The 16,810-nt window shown below is 41.8% G+C and overlaps 1 protein-coding gene across 10 annotated transcripts in view; it reads right to left on the reverse strand.

Moving 5' to 3' along the window:
• ACACA (acetyl-CoA carboxylase alpha) overlaps positions 1 to 16,810 on the reverse strand; it is a 318,070-nt gene that overhangs the window by 168,488 nt on the left and 132,772 nt on the right. For all 10 annotated transcript variants that reach the window (XM_008271159.4, XM_008271164.4, XM_051824672.2 and 7 more), the window contains 6 exons: positions 16,006 to 16,215; positions 9,586 to 9,756; positions 8,465 to 8,626; positions 7,950 to 8,113; positions 1,949 to 2,099; positions 1,116 to 1,219 (listed from right to left, as the gene is read on the reverse strand). In XM_008271159.4, the coding sequence (XP_008269381.2) occupies positions 1,116 to 1,219; positions 1,949 to 2,099; positions 7,950 to 8,113; positions 8,465 to 8,626; positions 9,586 to 9,756; positions 16,006 to 16,215 (962 nt within the window). The remainder of the gene's footprint in view (positions 1 to 1,115; positions 1,220 to 1,948; positions 2,100 to 7,949; positions 8,114 to 8,464; positions 8,627 to 9,585; positions 9,757 to 16,005; positions 16,216 to 16,810) is intronic.

Genomic DNA, 16,810 nt, shown 5'->3' on the forward strand with positions numbered 1-16,810 from the left:
CATGGGAGACCAGGAGAAGCACCTGGCTCCTGCCTTCCGATCAGCGCAGTGTGCCCGCCGTAGCGCGCCGGCCGCGGCGGCCATTGAAGGGTGAACCAATGGCAAAGGAAGACCTTTCTCTCTGTCTCTCTCTCACTGTCCACTCTGCCTGTCAAAAATAAATAAATAACTAAATAAAAATAAAATTTTTAAATAAAAAAGTAAATTGAAAATAAGAACATTAAAGAGGGTAAGGTGACTGCCGAAGAGATTGTATGCAACATATCTGTACACAGGCAGGGGAATCATTTAATGAGGTCAGGACTGAATGTTAAGAAACAAAAATGAGTAAGACTGGACTGGCAGGAAAGGGCCAGGGTATACAGGGAGTTGAGCATCACAGAGGGATTTAGATTTGATACAGAAGGGAAAGGCGAGCTGCTGGAGGTTTTAGTGCACAGGAGTAACGTGGAGAAAGATGTTTATCTCAGGGCTTTCAATCTCAGTCCAATTTTCAAAATTTTTTCTTTTCTTCCTTTCAGGCACCTCAGAAACGAGTTGATATACGTCTTAGAACACACAAGGAAATAAAGTACCTGTGATTAAAGTGCTTTAAAATGATTAGCCCCCGGGACCATTCCTCTGGGGACCCCAAGGCAGAGCTTAGTGTCCAGAATCAGTGTGAGAAATTAGTTAAAGCCCCAAACATGCCTGACCTTCTACTTGAAAGACTCATCTTGAGTATCAGCCTCGATTATTAATTCCCAAAAGGTGGTACAGGTAATATATAAAATATTTAGGGTTCAATGCTAGGGAGAAACACCAGATTTTTATCATTAGGATTTGGGGAGATTTGATGGTTATATAGGACAGAATGTTTATTGCAGCTGGATTCCAGATTTTTAAAGTGTAATTATGGCAGAAGCTAATTTCTAGAATCTGCAACAAAAGTCTCAAAATAATTTGCTATAAATTCCTATATCCCCTGTCTCCCGTGCCACCATGGTTTGTGAATACCAAGCAGCATTTATGAGCTGCCAGAGATGCACAGATAAATACATTGGAGGCCCAGGGGAGCTTCAGGCTTGTATGCAGGACACTGGTCCGCTATTCAGCCTATGGGAAACAAAGCCTACCTTTCCAAGGAGTGAAGGAAATTGGAGATGCTATTCCGCAGGCTCACATCTGCCACATGGAGAGCCCCACACACAACTCCCAACATGGTGTCAGGGCGTTCTGCCTGGAAGAAAAGAGTACCAGAATAAAGACAAGGTCACGGGGCACCACGGCCCCTTAACAAGCAGCTCACAGAGATCTTCATCCTTATTGCCCAACTGATTTTTTTCAGATAAAAATAACTACATGTACTTGTGAAATTTAAATAAAGGTACTATTTGAATAGAGATGTAAAACAACTTTCCCTCTATTCTCCCAAAGATTCCCATGGAGTCAACCAAAAAACACATCAAAAATAGGCTTTTGTGGCTACTGATAATCTCAAAAAAAAAAAAAGTATATAGCCAGAATTTGGGACTTTAGATAATTTAGATTGATGTACTGATTTTATACAGCATCTTGGGTAACTGAGAATAGCTCAGCAATTCAGGATCAAGAGATAACAGTTGGTTTCAGTGAGGCTCTTCTCATCAGCACCTGGTAGATACAGAAGCTGGTAACTCTGAACCAAAGTTAACATCAAATGGAGAAAGACACAGCAGTATTTCAACCCCTGCATGCCTTCCTTCAAACATCCTAGGAAATAACACTACAACATATAAAATGACTGAAATACAGGCAAAAGAAATCTTAAAGTACTAAAATTATACTGACCCCTAGGTTTTTCCAAGTAGAACAGGAGCCACTTAAATTTGAATCAAATAAATTTCATCTAGTGACAGGCACTAATCAACCCACAAACATAAGAAAACTCCAACCCTCACAGGTTGTTTACTGAAGTAGACATACACACCTGTACTTTTTCTGCTATTAGCCTGTCCAGCCAGCCAGTGTCGATCCTGTTCAGCTGAAAGCTTTCCGTCTCTAACAATTTGATCAGGTACTCAACTGTAGTTCGGAAGTCACCGCGGATAGACAGCTCCTTCAAAGCCACCACCATGTTTCTGGAAGAAGAACAGAAGTCAGTCTGTGTCAGCAATAAATGTCTTCATGTTTTCCAATCATTTAAAAGAACTTTTTTCATTCCTTTGGAGTCTTGGCAGAGAGGAGAGACAGATCCAAGATCAAATGAAGATACACAGGTAAGTGTGCTCACTCACGATCTGTACTCCAGATTGAAGAATTTCTAAGAAGTCAATAAACTTATGATTTCTGGATGATATTACAATAGAACACCAGTAAATCACACACATTGTATTACAGAGAGTACAGGACAAATTATATGCAAATTACTCTCAGCTTTCACTAGGTAGGTTTATATCATTCCATTCATTTACTGCTGGCTAACAAGAAATAGGGTGCTAGTAATTCCCCCATCCTTACATTTTATTTTAGTAAATAAAAGTTTATCCTTAAACATTATTTACTTTATATATAATTCATATAAAATGAACGAACTTGGATAAACACTAATACCTTAATTTGAAGGTTTCCATACAATGAGGAGCTGATTGGGTACAAACAGGTACCAGCTCAACATGTACATGCGAGTGTTTTGAAGCTTCAACTTAGATATCTGTGCAATGACTTGCTGATTACCTTTATTGCTTCCCAGTTAAATTTAAGATAACCTAATTTTTAAAAGCTTTATTTATTTATTTTTATTTATTTATTTATTTATTTATTTGACAGGCAGAGTGGACAGTGAGAGAGAGAGGCAGAGAGAAAGGTCTTCCTTTGCTGTTGGTTCACCCTCCAATGGCCGCCGCGGCTAGCGCACTGTGGCCGGCGCACCGCGCTGATCTGATGGCAGGAGCCAGGTACTTCTCCTGGTCTCCCATGGGGTGCAGGGCCCAAGCACTTGGGCCATCCTCCACTGCACTCCCTGGCCACAGCAGAGAGCTGGCCTGGAAGAGGGGCAACCGGGACAGAATCCGGCATCCCGACCGGGACTAGAACCCCTTGTGCTGGCGCCGCAAGGCGGAGGATTAGCCTAGTGAGCCGCGGCGCCAGCCTAAAAGCTTTATTTATTTATTTATTTGAAAGGCAGAGTTAGAGAGGCAGAGGCAGAGAGAGAGGAAAAGAGAGAGGTCTTCCATCCACTGGTTCACTCCCCAGCTGGCCACAATGGTCACAGATGCGCCAATCGGAAGTCAGAGCTTCTTCCAGGTCTCCCACATGGGTGCAGGGGTCCAAGGACTTGCATTACCTTCTACTGCTTTCCCATGCCATAGCAGAGAGCTGGATCAGAAGTAGAGGAGCCAGGACTCAAACTGGTACCCATATGGGATGGCAACTTCACAGGTGGTGGCTTTACCTGCTATGCCACAGGGTCGGCCCCCAAATGATCTAATTTTAACAGAATTCCAAATACAGTGAGGTCTTTCTGTATATTTATGGTCAGGGTCTATCCTGAATAGTACAGGTATTCAATTAAACAAATATTCATTATATACCTCACATGCTAGGCCCATAAGGAACAACACAGGTAGGAACAATCATTTCAAAATGTATGGCAAGATGTCATAAATGCCAGTAGGAAGATTCAAGAAATGTGCTGGAGAACTTCTAAGAAGGCAGAAAATCCACAATCCTATAGTTTCATGGAGAATGTGGAATGTGACAAGGTTGACAAGGGCTGAGATGATGGCTTTGAGAGGAACAGTATTTCAGGTGGTCCAGGAATTCATTCAGCCTAGAACATTATACTCCTCTCTATGCCCTCTTTTGGCCTGCTGTATTCCTATATACTTTTTTTTTTTTAAGAGATTTTATTTATTTGAAAGAGTTATAGAGAAAGGTGGAGATAGAGAGGTCTTCCATCCACTGGTTCACTCCCCAGATGGTCACAACGGCTGGAGCTGTGCGAATCTGAAGCCAGGAGCCAGGGACTTCTTCTGGGTCTCCCACGTGGGTGCAGGGGCCCAAGGACTTGGGCCATCTTCTACTGCTATCCCAGGCCATAGCAGAGAGCTGGATTGGAAGAGAGGCAGCTGGGACTAGAACCGGTGCCCATATGGGATGCCTGCGCTTCAGGCCAGGGCTTTAACCCACTGCACCACAGCGCTGGCCCCTATATACTCTTCAAGTATCTGTTTAGATGTCTCTTGGTTCTTGGAATTCTCTCCTGACCTCCTCCTGAGTCAGCTGACTCAGCTATTACTCCTATAATGCCCTTATATGATCCCTCCATCATCACACTTACTACTTTATGTTGTAATTGCTTTGCTTATTTGTCTTTCTTCCATTGGACTGTAAAGTCCCATGGGGTACAGGCTCTATTTTGGTTCTCACTGCATGGCCAGACCCAGCACATAGTAGGTACTCAGTAAATAATTGTTGGGAATGAATCAATGAGTGGACAAAGGGAATAGCAAGAACAAAGGGAAGAAGGAAAAAAAGGTGTTTGGGGAATGGCATGACTGAAGCAGAGGATAGGAAGACAGGAACTAGTGCCAAACCCATTCATTCAACAAACATTTACTGAATGCTTACTACGCTCAGGGGACAGAGCAGTAACAAGATAGACACAGTCTTGTTCTCATGGTTTTAATTATGATCTATGGGGTATAATACTGGAAGTATGGGTTGGGGTATTCTGGAGAACAAGACTACAAATGCCCTAGCTGAAGAATACAGACCTTTTGTGAAGAAGAAAAACAAACAAACAAAAAAGAACCAAAAAACAAAAACAAAGCAAGCTCTAAACTGAAGAATGAACTTTGGGAACAGCATCAAAAAGCAAACTTAGGGATCAGTCTGTGGCATAGTGGGTTAAGACTGCCTGAGGCACTCATATGGGCACCAGTCCGTGTCCAGCTGCTCCTCTTCAGGTCCAGCTATCTACTATGGCATGGGAAGGCAGTGGAAGACGGCCCAAGAGCTTGGGTCCCTGCACCCAGGGAAGAAGCTCCTGGCTCCTGGCTGCAGGTTGGCACTGTTCTGGCCATCGCAGCCATTAGGGGAGTGACCCATCAGATGGAAGACTTTTCTCTCTGCCTCTCCCTCTGTCTATAACTCTACCTCTTGAATTAAAAATAAAAAAGTATTGCAGAGACCACATTTTTAATACACTTAAAGATGAACAGTAAGCTTTATATGATAAAGAAATATACAGAATAGGTCAGAAGTAAGGAGCAAGGATTCTGGACTGGGTTACAGGGAACACACCATGGTCTGTGTCATTCAGATTTAAACCTTAATGCCAACAGAGGCTACTCTGGGAACACACAGGACGCCTGGATGGGGGTTGTGGGGACTTCAGAGTTCACATACCATCTAAAAGCAGCAACAAAACAAAACTTCAGCTGCCTTTTACCACATGAAATACAAAACCACTGTCATTAAGTTTTAAAGAGAAAGCAGAAATTCAATTATATCAATATCCCAATTTTAAAATATTGGTATATTAAAGAAGAATTTAATGGGGCCAGCACTGTGGTGCAGCGGGTTAGTGCCCTGGCCTGAACCACTAGTATCGCATATGGGCACCGGTTCAAGATCCAGCTGCTCCATTTCTGTAACAGCTCTCTGCTATGACCTGGGAAAGCAATAAAAAATGGCCCAAGTCCTTGGGCCCCTGCACCCATGTGGGAGACTCTGAAGAAGCTCCTGGCTTTGGGCACAGACCCAGCCATTGTGGCCACTTGGGGAGTGAACCAACAGATGGAAGACTTCTCTTTCTTTCTCTCTCTCCCTGCCTCTCCTCTCTGTGTAACTCTGACTTTCAAATAAACAAATAAATCTTTTTAAAAAATAAAAATAAAAAAATAATTTAACACTCTTTGGGTCGATCAAAAAACATCCATGGAGGCCAGTGTTGTGGCATAGCGGGTAAAGCTGTCATCTGCAATGCCAGCATCCCAGACAGGCACGGTTCATGTCCCTGGATCCAGCTCCATGCTAATGGCCTGGGAAAGGCAGCAGAATAGAACCTCTGTCACACATGTAGGAGACCTGGTTGAAGCTCCTGGCTTCTGGCTTCAGCCTGGCCCAACTCTAGCCATTGCAGCCATCTCTCTCTCTTTCTCTTCCTCTACTCTGTTAACTCTGACTTTCAAAATAAATAAATAAATATTTTTTTTTTTTTTTTAAAAAAAAAGCACTTCTGAGAGCTGAGACTGGGTGACAAAAGCCACCAATTTGTGAGCACTAGTGTAAACCTTCATTTTCACAGAGCAGGACATGGCAGTCAAAGGGGAAAAAGTGGCAATTCTCTAGCAACATTTTTTTGAGAGAGCACTGCTTTAATTTTCCACTGAAGAGTTTTGGATAAATGGGAAAAATTGTAAAGGACAAAGTAGAGACAGAAATTTCTACTTGTGAAAACACTAAAAACCAACAATGCTAATAATTATTTTGGTTTCCTACTCTGTCTATACTTCAAAGGTCAGGGAATATAACAAATATTAGGTACAAGAAAATAAAAAATATAAAGAACTAGTCTAATTATCAATTTTTGATAGATATTCTAAAATATCTATCTGAAAACTGTCAAAAATTCTACTTTTTAGGATTGGCATTGTGGCACAGCAGGTTAAGCCAAGGCTTGTGATGTCAGCATGGCTTAATTAAGCACTGGTCAGAATCCTAGCTACTTTGCTTCTGATCCAACTCCTTGCTATTTAGGCCCCTGCCACCCAAGTGGGAGACCTAGATAGAGTTCCTGGCTCCTCACTTTAGCCTGGTCCAACCTTGGCTGCTATAGCCACTTGTGGAGTGAACTAGATAGAAGATTTCTGTCACTCTGCCTTTCAAATAAATAAATAAATAAATCCATCCTTTATTTAAAAAAGCTCACTTTTAGGCAGGCAAACTGCTAATAACTCAATATTTAATATTTATAATGATTAGAATACTAATAATATTTATGATATACCAGTTATATTTGTATAAAGTGTTGTATACTTTATAGTACATTGAAGTCTCTTATTGATACTCTTTTCACAAACTGAAAAGTATAATTTCATTATTTTAAATAACTACAGGAGTATACCATAGTAACTATTGTTAATAACAATATATTATATACTTGAAAATTGCTAAGAGTATAATTTTAAGAATCCTCACCACAAAAATAAAAGATAAATCTTTGAGATAGAACATGTTAAAACAGACTTAGCCATTCCATAATGTACATGTGTATCAAAACATCATTTGGTATACCATAAATATAATTTTTACTTGTCAAAGAAAAGTAATTTTAATTACCAGAAATTACAGCTATCTCTATTTTTATGATAAATGATAGGTCATGTCTATGATTTGATACCATCTGTGGTCAAGCATTTACCACTGTAAATTTATCAAAAATATTTGGGCCAGCACTGTGGTATAGTGGGTAAAGCTGCAGCCTGTGACCCCAGCATCCCAGATGGGTGCTGGTTTGAACCTGGCTGCTCCCCTTTCTATCCAGCTCCCTGCTAATGCACCTGGGAAAGCATCAGAAGATGGCCCAAGTGCTTGGCGGTCCCTGCTTCTGGCTCCTGGCTTTGGCCTGGCCCAGCCCTGACCACGGTGGCCATTTGGGGAGTGAACCAGCGGATGGAAGATCTCTCTTTCTCACTGCCTCTGCCTTTCCTTCTCTGTAATTCTGACTTTCAAATAAATAAATAAAAATCTTTAAAAAGATAGTAAAAATATTTGACAACAAAAATACTTGAAAAAGCTCAGAACAGAAAAACATCTGCCACGTACCGTATAATTTAACACATTACAAATATAAGTACAATTGAAAGGTTGTCCATATTAGTGTTGTATAACAGATAAATGATTCCCATATTCATGCTCAAACCTTCATGAAAGGTTAGCACAAATGTATTTTGCAAAACACAGTCAAATGCTTTTGTACTCACGAAATCGCTTCTTCTCGGTTTTCTCCCCAGGAGAAGCAGTGACCAAACTGAGAATCAGCAAATTCATGGAGTCCCCCGGCAGCAGCAACACTGAAATAACCCCAAACATTCTTGTTGCTGCGGAAATTCAGCTCTTGAACTGTTCCCGAGCTGGGCTTAAACCCCTGTTTAAGAATGAAGAAAATAAGAGAACATATTATTTTTGGAAGGAAGAGAACATTTAGATATTTGCTGTGTAATAACTGTATTGATCACACAAGGAAGTGGAAATGATGCACAGAAATCATGAAGCCAAGGCCCATTGTTGCAGATTCAGAGAGGACCGCACACTGCCTAATTTGGGATTGAATGACCAACAAGGCAATGGTCACTTATTTACCTGCTCTGAGAAGCCTCTAAATTTCTCTTCCCAGAGGAGGCCCCAAGATACTGCTTAAGTATCCCTGCAGATACTATATCTTAATAATAAAATCTCCAAGGAAAAAAAGATATCAACCTTTTAAGTGATGGGTTACCTCATCAGGATTTTCACTGGTGATCCGGGCAGCAATCACATGGCCCCTTGGGCAAGGAACGTGAGCAGAATTTTCAAAATCAATAGGAGCATCGCCCCAGGGAGGTACCCCATACATCATCCGGATATCCTTGATCCTATATAGAGGAATCCCCATGGCAATCTGAAAGGCAGTAAAACACACGTCACTCACTTTTCCACAGCTGCCTGGTTTGAAGGCCACCCAATTATCTATGAGTCTTCATGTTTAGAGTCCCACCTAAAACATTCTTGTTTTGTAGCCTGTATTCTACCACCATCAACTCCAGGTTTCTTGAAATAGAATTTACTACTTCAGGAAAGTTGCTAGAATATTCCTCACTCTCTAGAGTCCCCAAAGTTCTAATGCAACAGACCTGAGTTTCCCACTGTCGACATTTCTCCATAAAGGAGTGAGGATGGAAATACTTCATGGAATAGGCTGTGTTAGTAGTTATCCAAGAAGTGCAACCATTTAAAAAGTCTTAACTATGTTACCATTATCTCTTCCTTCCCCCCAGATACCTGAGGAGGAAGTAAATACTTGTAAATCTTTAGTTTTTAAGAGGAATCCAGAAGGCAAACTCAGTGTGGACAAAGTATGGTAGATAAAAAATAGTATCAAATCTTATCACTAGTTATTGCTATTTCTTGGGATAAGAGAAGACAATAAACATCAACGGCTATCACTTTATATGTCATAAATGTGTACTATCCCAGTCTTGGCAGGAAAAACCTCAACTGCTATGATGCAGAACAACCTCAATAAACAGCAATAAAAAGGAGTAGGGGATAATTACACACTTGTGGGGTTTACTATAATTAAGCAATTAAATAATATTCTTTTTAAATTTCTTTCTAAAATATGACAGCACATATCAAATATGTCTGGCTACAAAATACAATAATTTTCCTATGTTTGTTCCATAGCAGGAAAACCAACCCAGCCATATATAATCCATATAGCACAAGAGAAACGAACACAAGGTGAGGCTCTGATGGGAGGTGGTTTTTTCTTTGATACTGGCTAAACCAGCTTTTCAGGTGTCTCTGGCATTCCCAACTTCCCTAGGCTCCCCCTTGAGCTGGATCAGGATGACTCACCTGGAGCTGCGCTGCTGGGAGATTGACATCAGCCACCATCTCTGTACAAGGGTGTTCCACCTGCAGTCGAGGGTTCAGCTCCAGAAAGTAGAAGCTCCCATCCTGGCTGTAAAGGTACTCCACCGTTCCAGCACTCACGTAACCAACCATTTTGGCCAGTTTCACCGCACACTTAAAGAAAGGTAAGCAAACCTAAGTATCAAACCTTGTCAAGCTACTGGATCTCTGCAACTTGCTACTGCTTCTTCCTGACTCAAATACCCAGTGTTCCTAAGAGCCAACTAAGGCTTTCAAGCCACATTAGAACAAATTTTACCTCTTCTGATTATTCCCCAATATCCCTGACAAGGATGATAAACTCAAAGAAAAGCTGGAAGGAAACAGTGTTTTTCACTTTGGATCACAAGCAACCTCACCCCATCCCATATAAGTACTCATAGGCAAAAACCCACAGTGGCAGACCTTTCATCGTCCCTGAGTTTCCGTTATCCTTGCTTTTTAGAAACACGGCTAGCCAGCTAGAGACCAGACTTTCCAACTTCTCTTACAGCCAGTGCCCGTATGATTTGACCAAAAAGATACTGGCAGTAGTGGTGACATGCATATCTCCTAAATCGTATTTTGAAAAGGAAATTGCTTAACTTCCATTCCAGGTTTTTCCCCTTCTTAGGCAGCAACACAATCATGGCAGTGCAAGCCAGTATCAATCACGCAGGTGAGAACATAGGAAGAATGGCAAAACAAAGTAGAAAAAACTCGAACCCCAAAAAGCCCCATGGTAGAACTAGCCCATCATCCTTGAAAATTCACCCCAGACTAGAACTGAAAAGAAAAAAAATTTCTTATCTTATTTGGGTGTCTGTGACTTTTTTGGATCTTTTTACTACAGCAGTTTAACCTATATCCTAAACAATACAGAAATCATTTAACTATAAGGATATTGTTTAAAAAAATTAATCTATGTGGGCCAGCTGCAATGCCTGTGCCCCACATGGGCGCCAGTTCATGTCCCAACTATTTCATTTCTGATTTAGCTCCCTGCTAATGGCCTGGGGAAAGCAGAAGATGGCCCAAATGCTTGGGCCGCTGCACCCAAGTAGGAGACCTGGAAGAAGCTCATGGCTTTGGCCAGGCTCAGCCATTGCTATTGCAGCCATCTGAGGAGTAAACCAATGGAAGGATGACCTCTCTCTCTCTGCCTCTGCCTCTCTGTTGCTCTTTCAAATAAATAAATAAATCTTTGAAAAATTGAATTATGGGCAAGCTAATTTGGCAATAAGGTAGTGAGAAGTAAGGAAACTGATACTGGCAGGCTAAAAAGCTGATGACTCCCTTGTTACAGTGTAACACATTTGGTAAACTGCTTCCCACCATAATGGCTGACCATGCACCAAATACACCTTAAGAAAAATGACTAGGCCGGCACCACGGCTCAATAGGCTAATTCTCCACTTGCGGCGCTGGCACTCCGAGTTCTAGTCCCAGTCACTCCTCTTCCTGTCCAGCTCTCTGCTGTGGCCCGCGAGTGCAGTGGAGGATGACCCAATGGCAGTGGCCATTGGAGGGTGAACCAACAGAAAAAGGAAGACCTTTCTCTCTCTCTCACTGTCCACTCTGCCTGTCCAAAAAAAAAAGACTAGACATTACTTTATACTTTGTGTGTATGTGTGGGTGCAAACTGTTGAAATATTTACTTAGTATAGAGTTGATCTTCTGTATATAAAGATAATTAAAAATGAATCTTAATGAAGAATGGGATGGGAGAGGGAGTAGGAGGTAGGACAGGAGTGGGGATGGGAGGGTAAGTATGGGGGGAAGAACTGCTATATTCCAAAAGCTATACCTATGAAATTTATATTTACTAAATAAAAGCTTTAAAAAAAAAAAGAAAAATGTTTAGAAAGAGTCAGAATGTTGAAAAAGTCAATAGTACTCCAAAAAACCAAAGATGAGATTCTCACCCTGCAGCAATTCAGTGCAGAAGACTAGATTAAGGGTGCTATGTTAGTTTCATCTGGCCTCAAGGCAGCCACTGTTAAATTGAAGAGAGATGGCTCAGCACAGAAGCCAGTAAATAAAGGAAGAGAGGTTTCTCTATCTAGAAGAGCATCAAGTGTTTGCCAACTGGAAGCAAGTGTCCTAGAAGCTTACAAAGTGTGTGAGGGAATTGTATTTTTTTTTCTTTTTTCTAAATTAACTTTATTTTTGGGTCCAGCACTGCGGCATAGGTTAAGTGTCCACCTGTGGCGTTGGCATCCCATATGGGCACCAGTTCAGGTCCTGGCTGTTCTTCTGATCCAGCTCTCTGCTGTGGCCTGGGAAAGCAGTGGAAAATGGCCCAAGTGCTTGGGCCCCTGCCCTCACATGGGTGATGCCAAAGAAGCTCCTGGCTCCCTGCTTCAGATCGTCCCAGCCCTGGCCAATGCAGCCATTTCAGGAGTGAACCAGTAGATGAAATACTTCTTTCTCTCTCTCTCTCTCCCCATCTCTCTGTAACTCTGCCTTTCAAGTAAAGAAATAAATCTTTAAAAAAAATTTAACTTTATTTTTAAAGATCTATCTATTTAAAAGGCAGAGTGATGGTGTTCGGAGTGGAGGTGGGGGAGAAACAGAGAATGAATATCTTCCATCTATTTGTTCACTCCCCAAATGCCTGCAACAGATAGGGCTGGGCCAGGCCAAAGCCAGGAGCCCAGAACTCCATCCGGGTCTCCCATGGCTGGCTAAACTTCAAGTACTTGTGCCATCATCTGTTGCCTCCCAGGCACAATAGCAAGAAGCTGGATTAGAAGCAGAAGTGGGACTCAATCCCAGTCACTCAGTTAGAGGTAGAATGTGGGCTTCCCAAGCAACGACAAAACCTAATGCACCACACGGCCTGCTCCAAGTGAACTGTATTTCTTTCTTTCTTTTTTTTTTTTTTAAAGATTTTATTTATTTGAAAGGCAGAGTTACAGAGAGAGGCACAGACAGAGAGAGAAGTCTTCCATTCGCTGGTTCACTCCCCAAATGGCTACAAAGGCCAGAGCTGAGCCAATCCAAAGTCAGGAGCCAGGAGCTTCTTCCAGTCTCCCACGTAGGTGAAAGGGCCCAAGGACTTGGGCCATCTTCTACTGCTTTCCCAGGCGTTATTAGCAGGGAGCTGGATCAAAAGTGGAGCAGCTGGGACTTGAACTGGTGCCCATATGGGATGCCAGTATTTCAGGAAACAAACCATAAGCCTGGCCTTCAAAAGCCTTTGATTGATAACTGGAATAATATTTGTACCCTGAATCCTATGCCAGCGGGATAGACTGCCAAAGTTCTGAGAAAGAAAGCATTGTCTCGAAAGCCCAATGCACGTAAGGAGGTGAGAGTGGACAAACTTCCTAGGGAACAGAGTCAAAGGTCTTGAAGAGAAGTGGGGAAAGGACTTCCTCGCAAGAGCAGGCAGGGTCAGCCAGGTCTAACGGAGGCATTTTTATATATATACAGCAGGGAATTAGCACAATTCCTGCCCAGAAATATTTGATACAGCTCCTAATTTTTTTTTCATTCTTCCAAATGGGAATTCTGCTCTTATCCCACCACTGTGTATTATATATTGAGGAGTAGGGTGGTGGTATCTTGGGTGTCAGGTCACTAGCCCATGAAATGCCACATACTCTCTAATGGAGAGAATCGTACATCATCTAAAGTTCTTGGGTCAGCTGAAGACCCCTGACCTGATCAACAGCTTGGGTGTCTGTGGGGATGCAGTAACTGCATAGGAGTTCAGGTTATCTGCTTCTGAGAAAGGCTAAGGATGTTAAAGGATAATGGGCAGCCAGACGAGCAAAGTGAGGCACTCCCGCAACTTTGCTAAATACTGTAGGGTATGGCACCTTCTGAGCTTTAACTGAGAACACTGTCGCCCAGTTAGCGACCAGGCACTGAGTACAATCACATGACTAAATTTTGTCCACTGGAATATAAGCAGAAGTCAAAGTGTACGATTTCTCTATCAATGCTTTATCTCCTTGCCTCTCTCAGATGCTATAACATGGACGAGTTTGTTTAATCATGAAAATGATAACACCATGAAAGGCAAAGGTTGGCAAGTTTTTTCAGTAAAGGGCCAAATACATATTTTTAGCTTTGTGGGCCATATAGTCTCTGTCACAACTACTCAATTCTGCCATTGTAGCAATAAAGCAGCCATAAATAAGTGAACATGGTTATGTTCCAGTTAATTTTTATTTATAAAAACAAGCAGCAAGTTTGATTCAGCAGGTGAGCTATAGTTTGCTAACAATTGACCTACGGAAAAGCTGAGTAAGAAACCTGGGACTGTGACACTAGTTCAACTCTGATGAAGAAAAAACAGAAAGTTATATCTAGGGGCTGGCGCTGTGGCGCAGTGGATTAACACCCTGGCTTGGAGTGCCGGCATCCCATAAGGGCGCCAGTTCGAGACCTGGCTGCTCCACTTCCTGTCCAGCTCTCTGCTATTGCCTGGGAAAGCAGCAGAAGATGGTCCAAGTCCTTGGGACCCTGCACCCACGTGGGAGACCCGGAAGAAGCTCCTGGCTCTTGGCTTTGGATCGGCGCAGCTCCAGCAGTTGCGGCCATTTGGGGAATGAACCATCGGATGGAGGACCTCTCTCTCTCTCTCTCTCTTTGCCTCTCCTCTCTCTGTGTAACTCTGACTTTCAAATAAATAAATAAATCTTTTTTTAAAAAAAGAAAGTTATATCTTGCTTAAGCAGCTGTATTTTAGAAGAATCTTCATTACAGCAGTTCTAGAGTGCATACTAATATAGAACACACACACACACACACACATCCTATAGGAAAAAAACTTCGAACATGCACATTTAGTCTGTTTGGAATTCAGAAAAAAGAAGTGAAAAATTTATCTCCAAAAAGATGAAGACACATTGGAGATTACAGAAAAGACTATGTTGAGGGGGCTGGCACTGTGGGGTAGTGGATAAAGTCACAGCCTGCAGTGCTGGCATCCCATGTGGGCACTGGTTCGCATCCCAGCTGCTCCACTTCCTATCCAGCTCTCTGCTACAGCCTGGGAAAGCAGTAGATGATAACCCCAGCCCTTGGGACCCTGCACCTGCATGGGAGGCCCGGGGGAAGCTCCTGGCTTCAGATCAGTGCAGCTCTAGCCGTTGCGGTCAATTGGGGAGTGAACCAGCAGATGGAAGACCTCTCTCTCTCTCTGCCTCTCCTTCTCATGTAACTCTGACTTTCAAGTAAAATAAATAAATCTTAAAAAAAAAAAAAAAAAAAAAAAAAAAAAGACTATGTTGAGACTCCTAAGCTACAACTACTTCCAAGGTATCTTTCATGACTCTGAAAAATCATTTTCAATACGAAAACAGGGTATGAGAACTATAAAGATATTTAAAAGGACGTTTCAAAAAGATAGTGGATTTGAATTAAATTCATCTGAAGTCACAGTGATAATCCAGAAAATGGAGCAACCTACTTGTCACGAACTTATTTAAAAAAATAAATTTTTTTAAAAAAATTTTAAAAATCAAACAAGATTTAAAAAAAATGCCCAATGTTTCTCCTTAAACTTTTACTACTCAAAATAATACACTGATTTTTTTAAAAAGTGGTAACTACTTTTAGATTTTGAAACATTTCTTGACAATTCTCTTAGAGACAGAACAGAATTATTTTCACCTGGGTAAAGAATATAATTATTTTTTAAAGTTTTTTAAAATTTATTTATTTGAGAGGCAGAGTGACAAACAGTGAGAGGGAAAGACAGAGAGACAGAGAGAGAAGTCTTCCATCTGCTGGTACACTTCCCAAATGGCTGTAATAGCCAAAGCTGTGCCAATCCAAAGCCAGGAGTCAAGATCTTCTTCCAGGTGTCCCATGAAGTGCATGGACCCATCTTCTACCGCTCTCCCAGTCCATAGCAGAGGTGGATTGGAAGAGGAGTAGCTGGGACTAGACCGGTATCCATATGGGATGGCAATGTTTCACGCGGAGGATTAACCTACTGCACCACAGCGCCAGCCCCAAGAATATAATTTTGGGATGGCTCTCTGGCGCAGCAGGTTAAGCCGCTGCCTTGCAGTGCCAATATCTCACATGGGTGCCAGTTCAAGTCCTGGTTGCCCCACTTCCCATCCATCTTCCTTTCAATGGCCTGAGAAAGCAATGGAGGATGACCCAAGTCCTTGGACCCCTGTACCAGCATGGGAGACCTGGAAGAATCTCCTGGCTCCTGGCTTCGCACCAGCCCAGCTCCGGCCATTGCAGCCATTTAGGGAGTGAACCAGCAGATGGAAGACTTCTGTCTCTTCTCTGCCTCTCTGTAACTCTACCTTTCAAAAAAATAAAAAAAATCTTTAAAAAAAATTGATACATGAAATGAATGGGCAGTAGACCCATGTAAGAAAAAAGAAACTGAAGTTTAACTAGACATGCCTGTTCCATATGTTCAAACACTGCTGGAGTAGCAATAGCAGCAGGCGCCTCTTCAATAATCTTCTGATGCCTGCGCTGTACGGAGCAGTCACGACCAAACAGAGAGATGGCATTTCCATACTGGTCTGCTAGGATCTGCACTTCCAGATGACGAGACTGTTTGGCAAGCCTCATCACAAATATAGGAGATCCAGGGACTTCAGCTTGAACCTGTATTAGAAAAGGAAATGCAACAAATTCTTAAATGGTAAACACTATTTCTATTCTGATAAACTACTTTGATTTCAACAAGCAGATGCCTAGAAGTGTAGGGGACCATGTTAACCAGCAGGAATACAACACAAGTAAAATACAGTCCATGCCCTCATCTATCTGTAAGATATTGCATTCTTAATTATATAACACATTAATTAATGAAAATGAAAACATACAAACATCCAGTGTGTTACAGGGTAAACAATGAAATATTTAAACATACACACACACACAAATCCACAGCAGGGCAAAATACTGCCATGTACTCCATTCAACTACCTCTAAACTAGATGTTCTCCTCATTTGCATTATATTACATATGGTATGGCTGCAGTCAAAGGATTTTCACCTTCAGTTTTGAAGGATACCGTCACTGGGTACAAAATCCTACATTGCTAGTTAAATTTTTTCATCACCTTAATGGCATTCAATATTTTTTGACTTTCACTGTTTCTATTGAGATTTCAACTGTCTGACTTACTGCTACTCCTTTGAAAGTAGTTTTTTTTTTTCCCCCCCAGCTGCTTTAAGATTTTCTTTCTCTTCTTAG

This window comes from Oryctolagus cuniculus, chromosome 17 (genome assembly GCF_964237555.1).
Source record: "Oryctolagus cuniculus chromosome 17, mOryCun1.1, whole genome shotgun sequence".
Lineage (NCBI taxonomy): Eukaryota > Metazoa > Chordata > Mammalia > Lagomorpha > Leporidae > Oryctolagus > Oryctolagus cuniculus.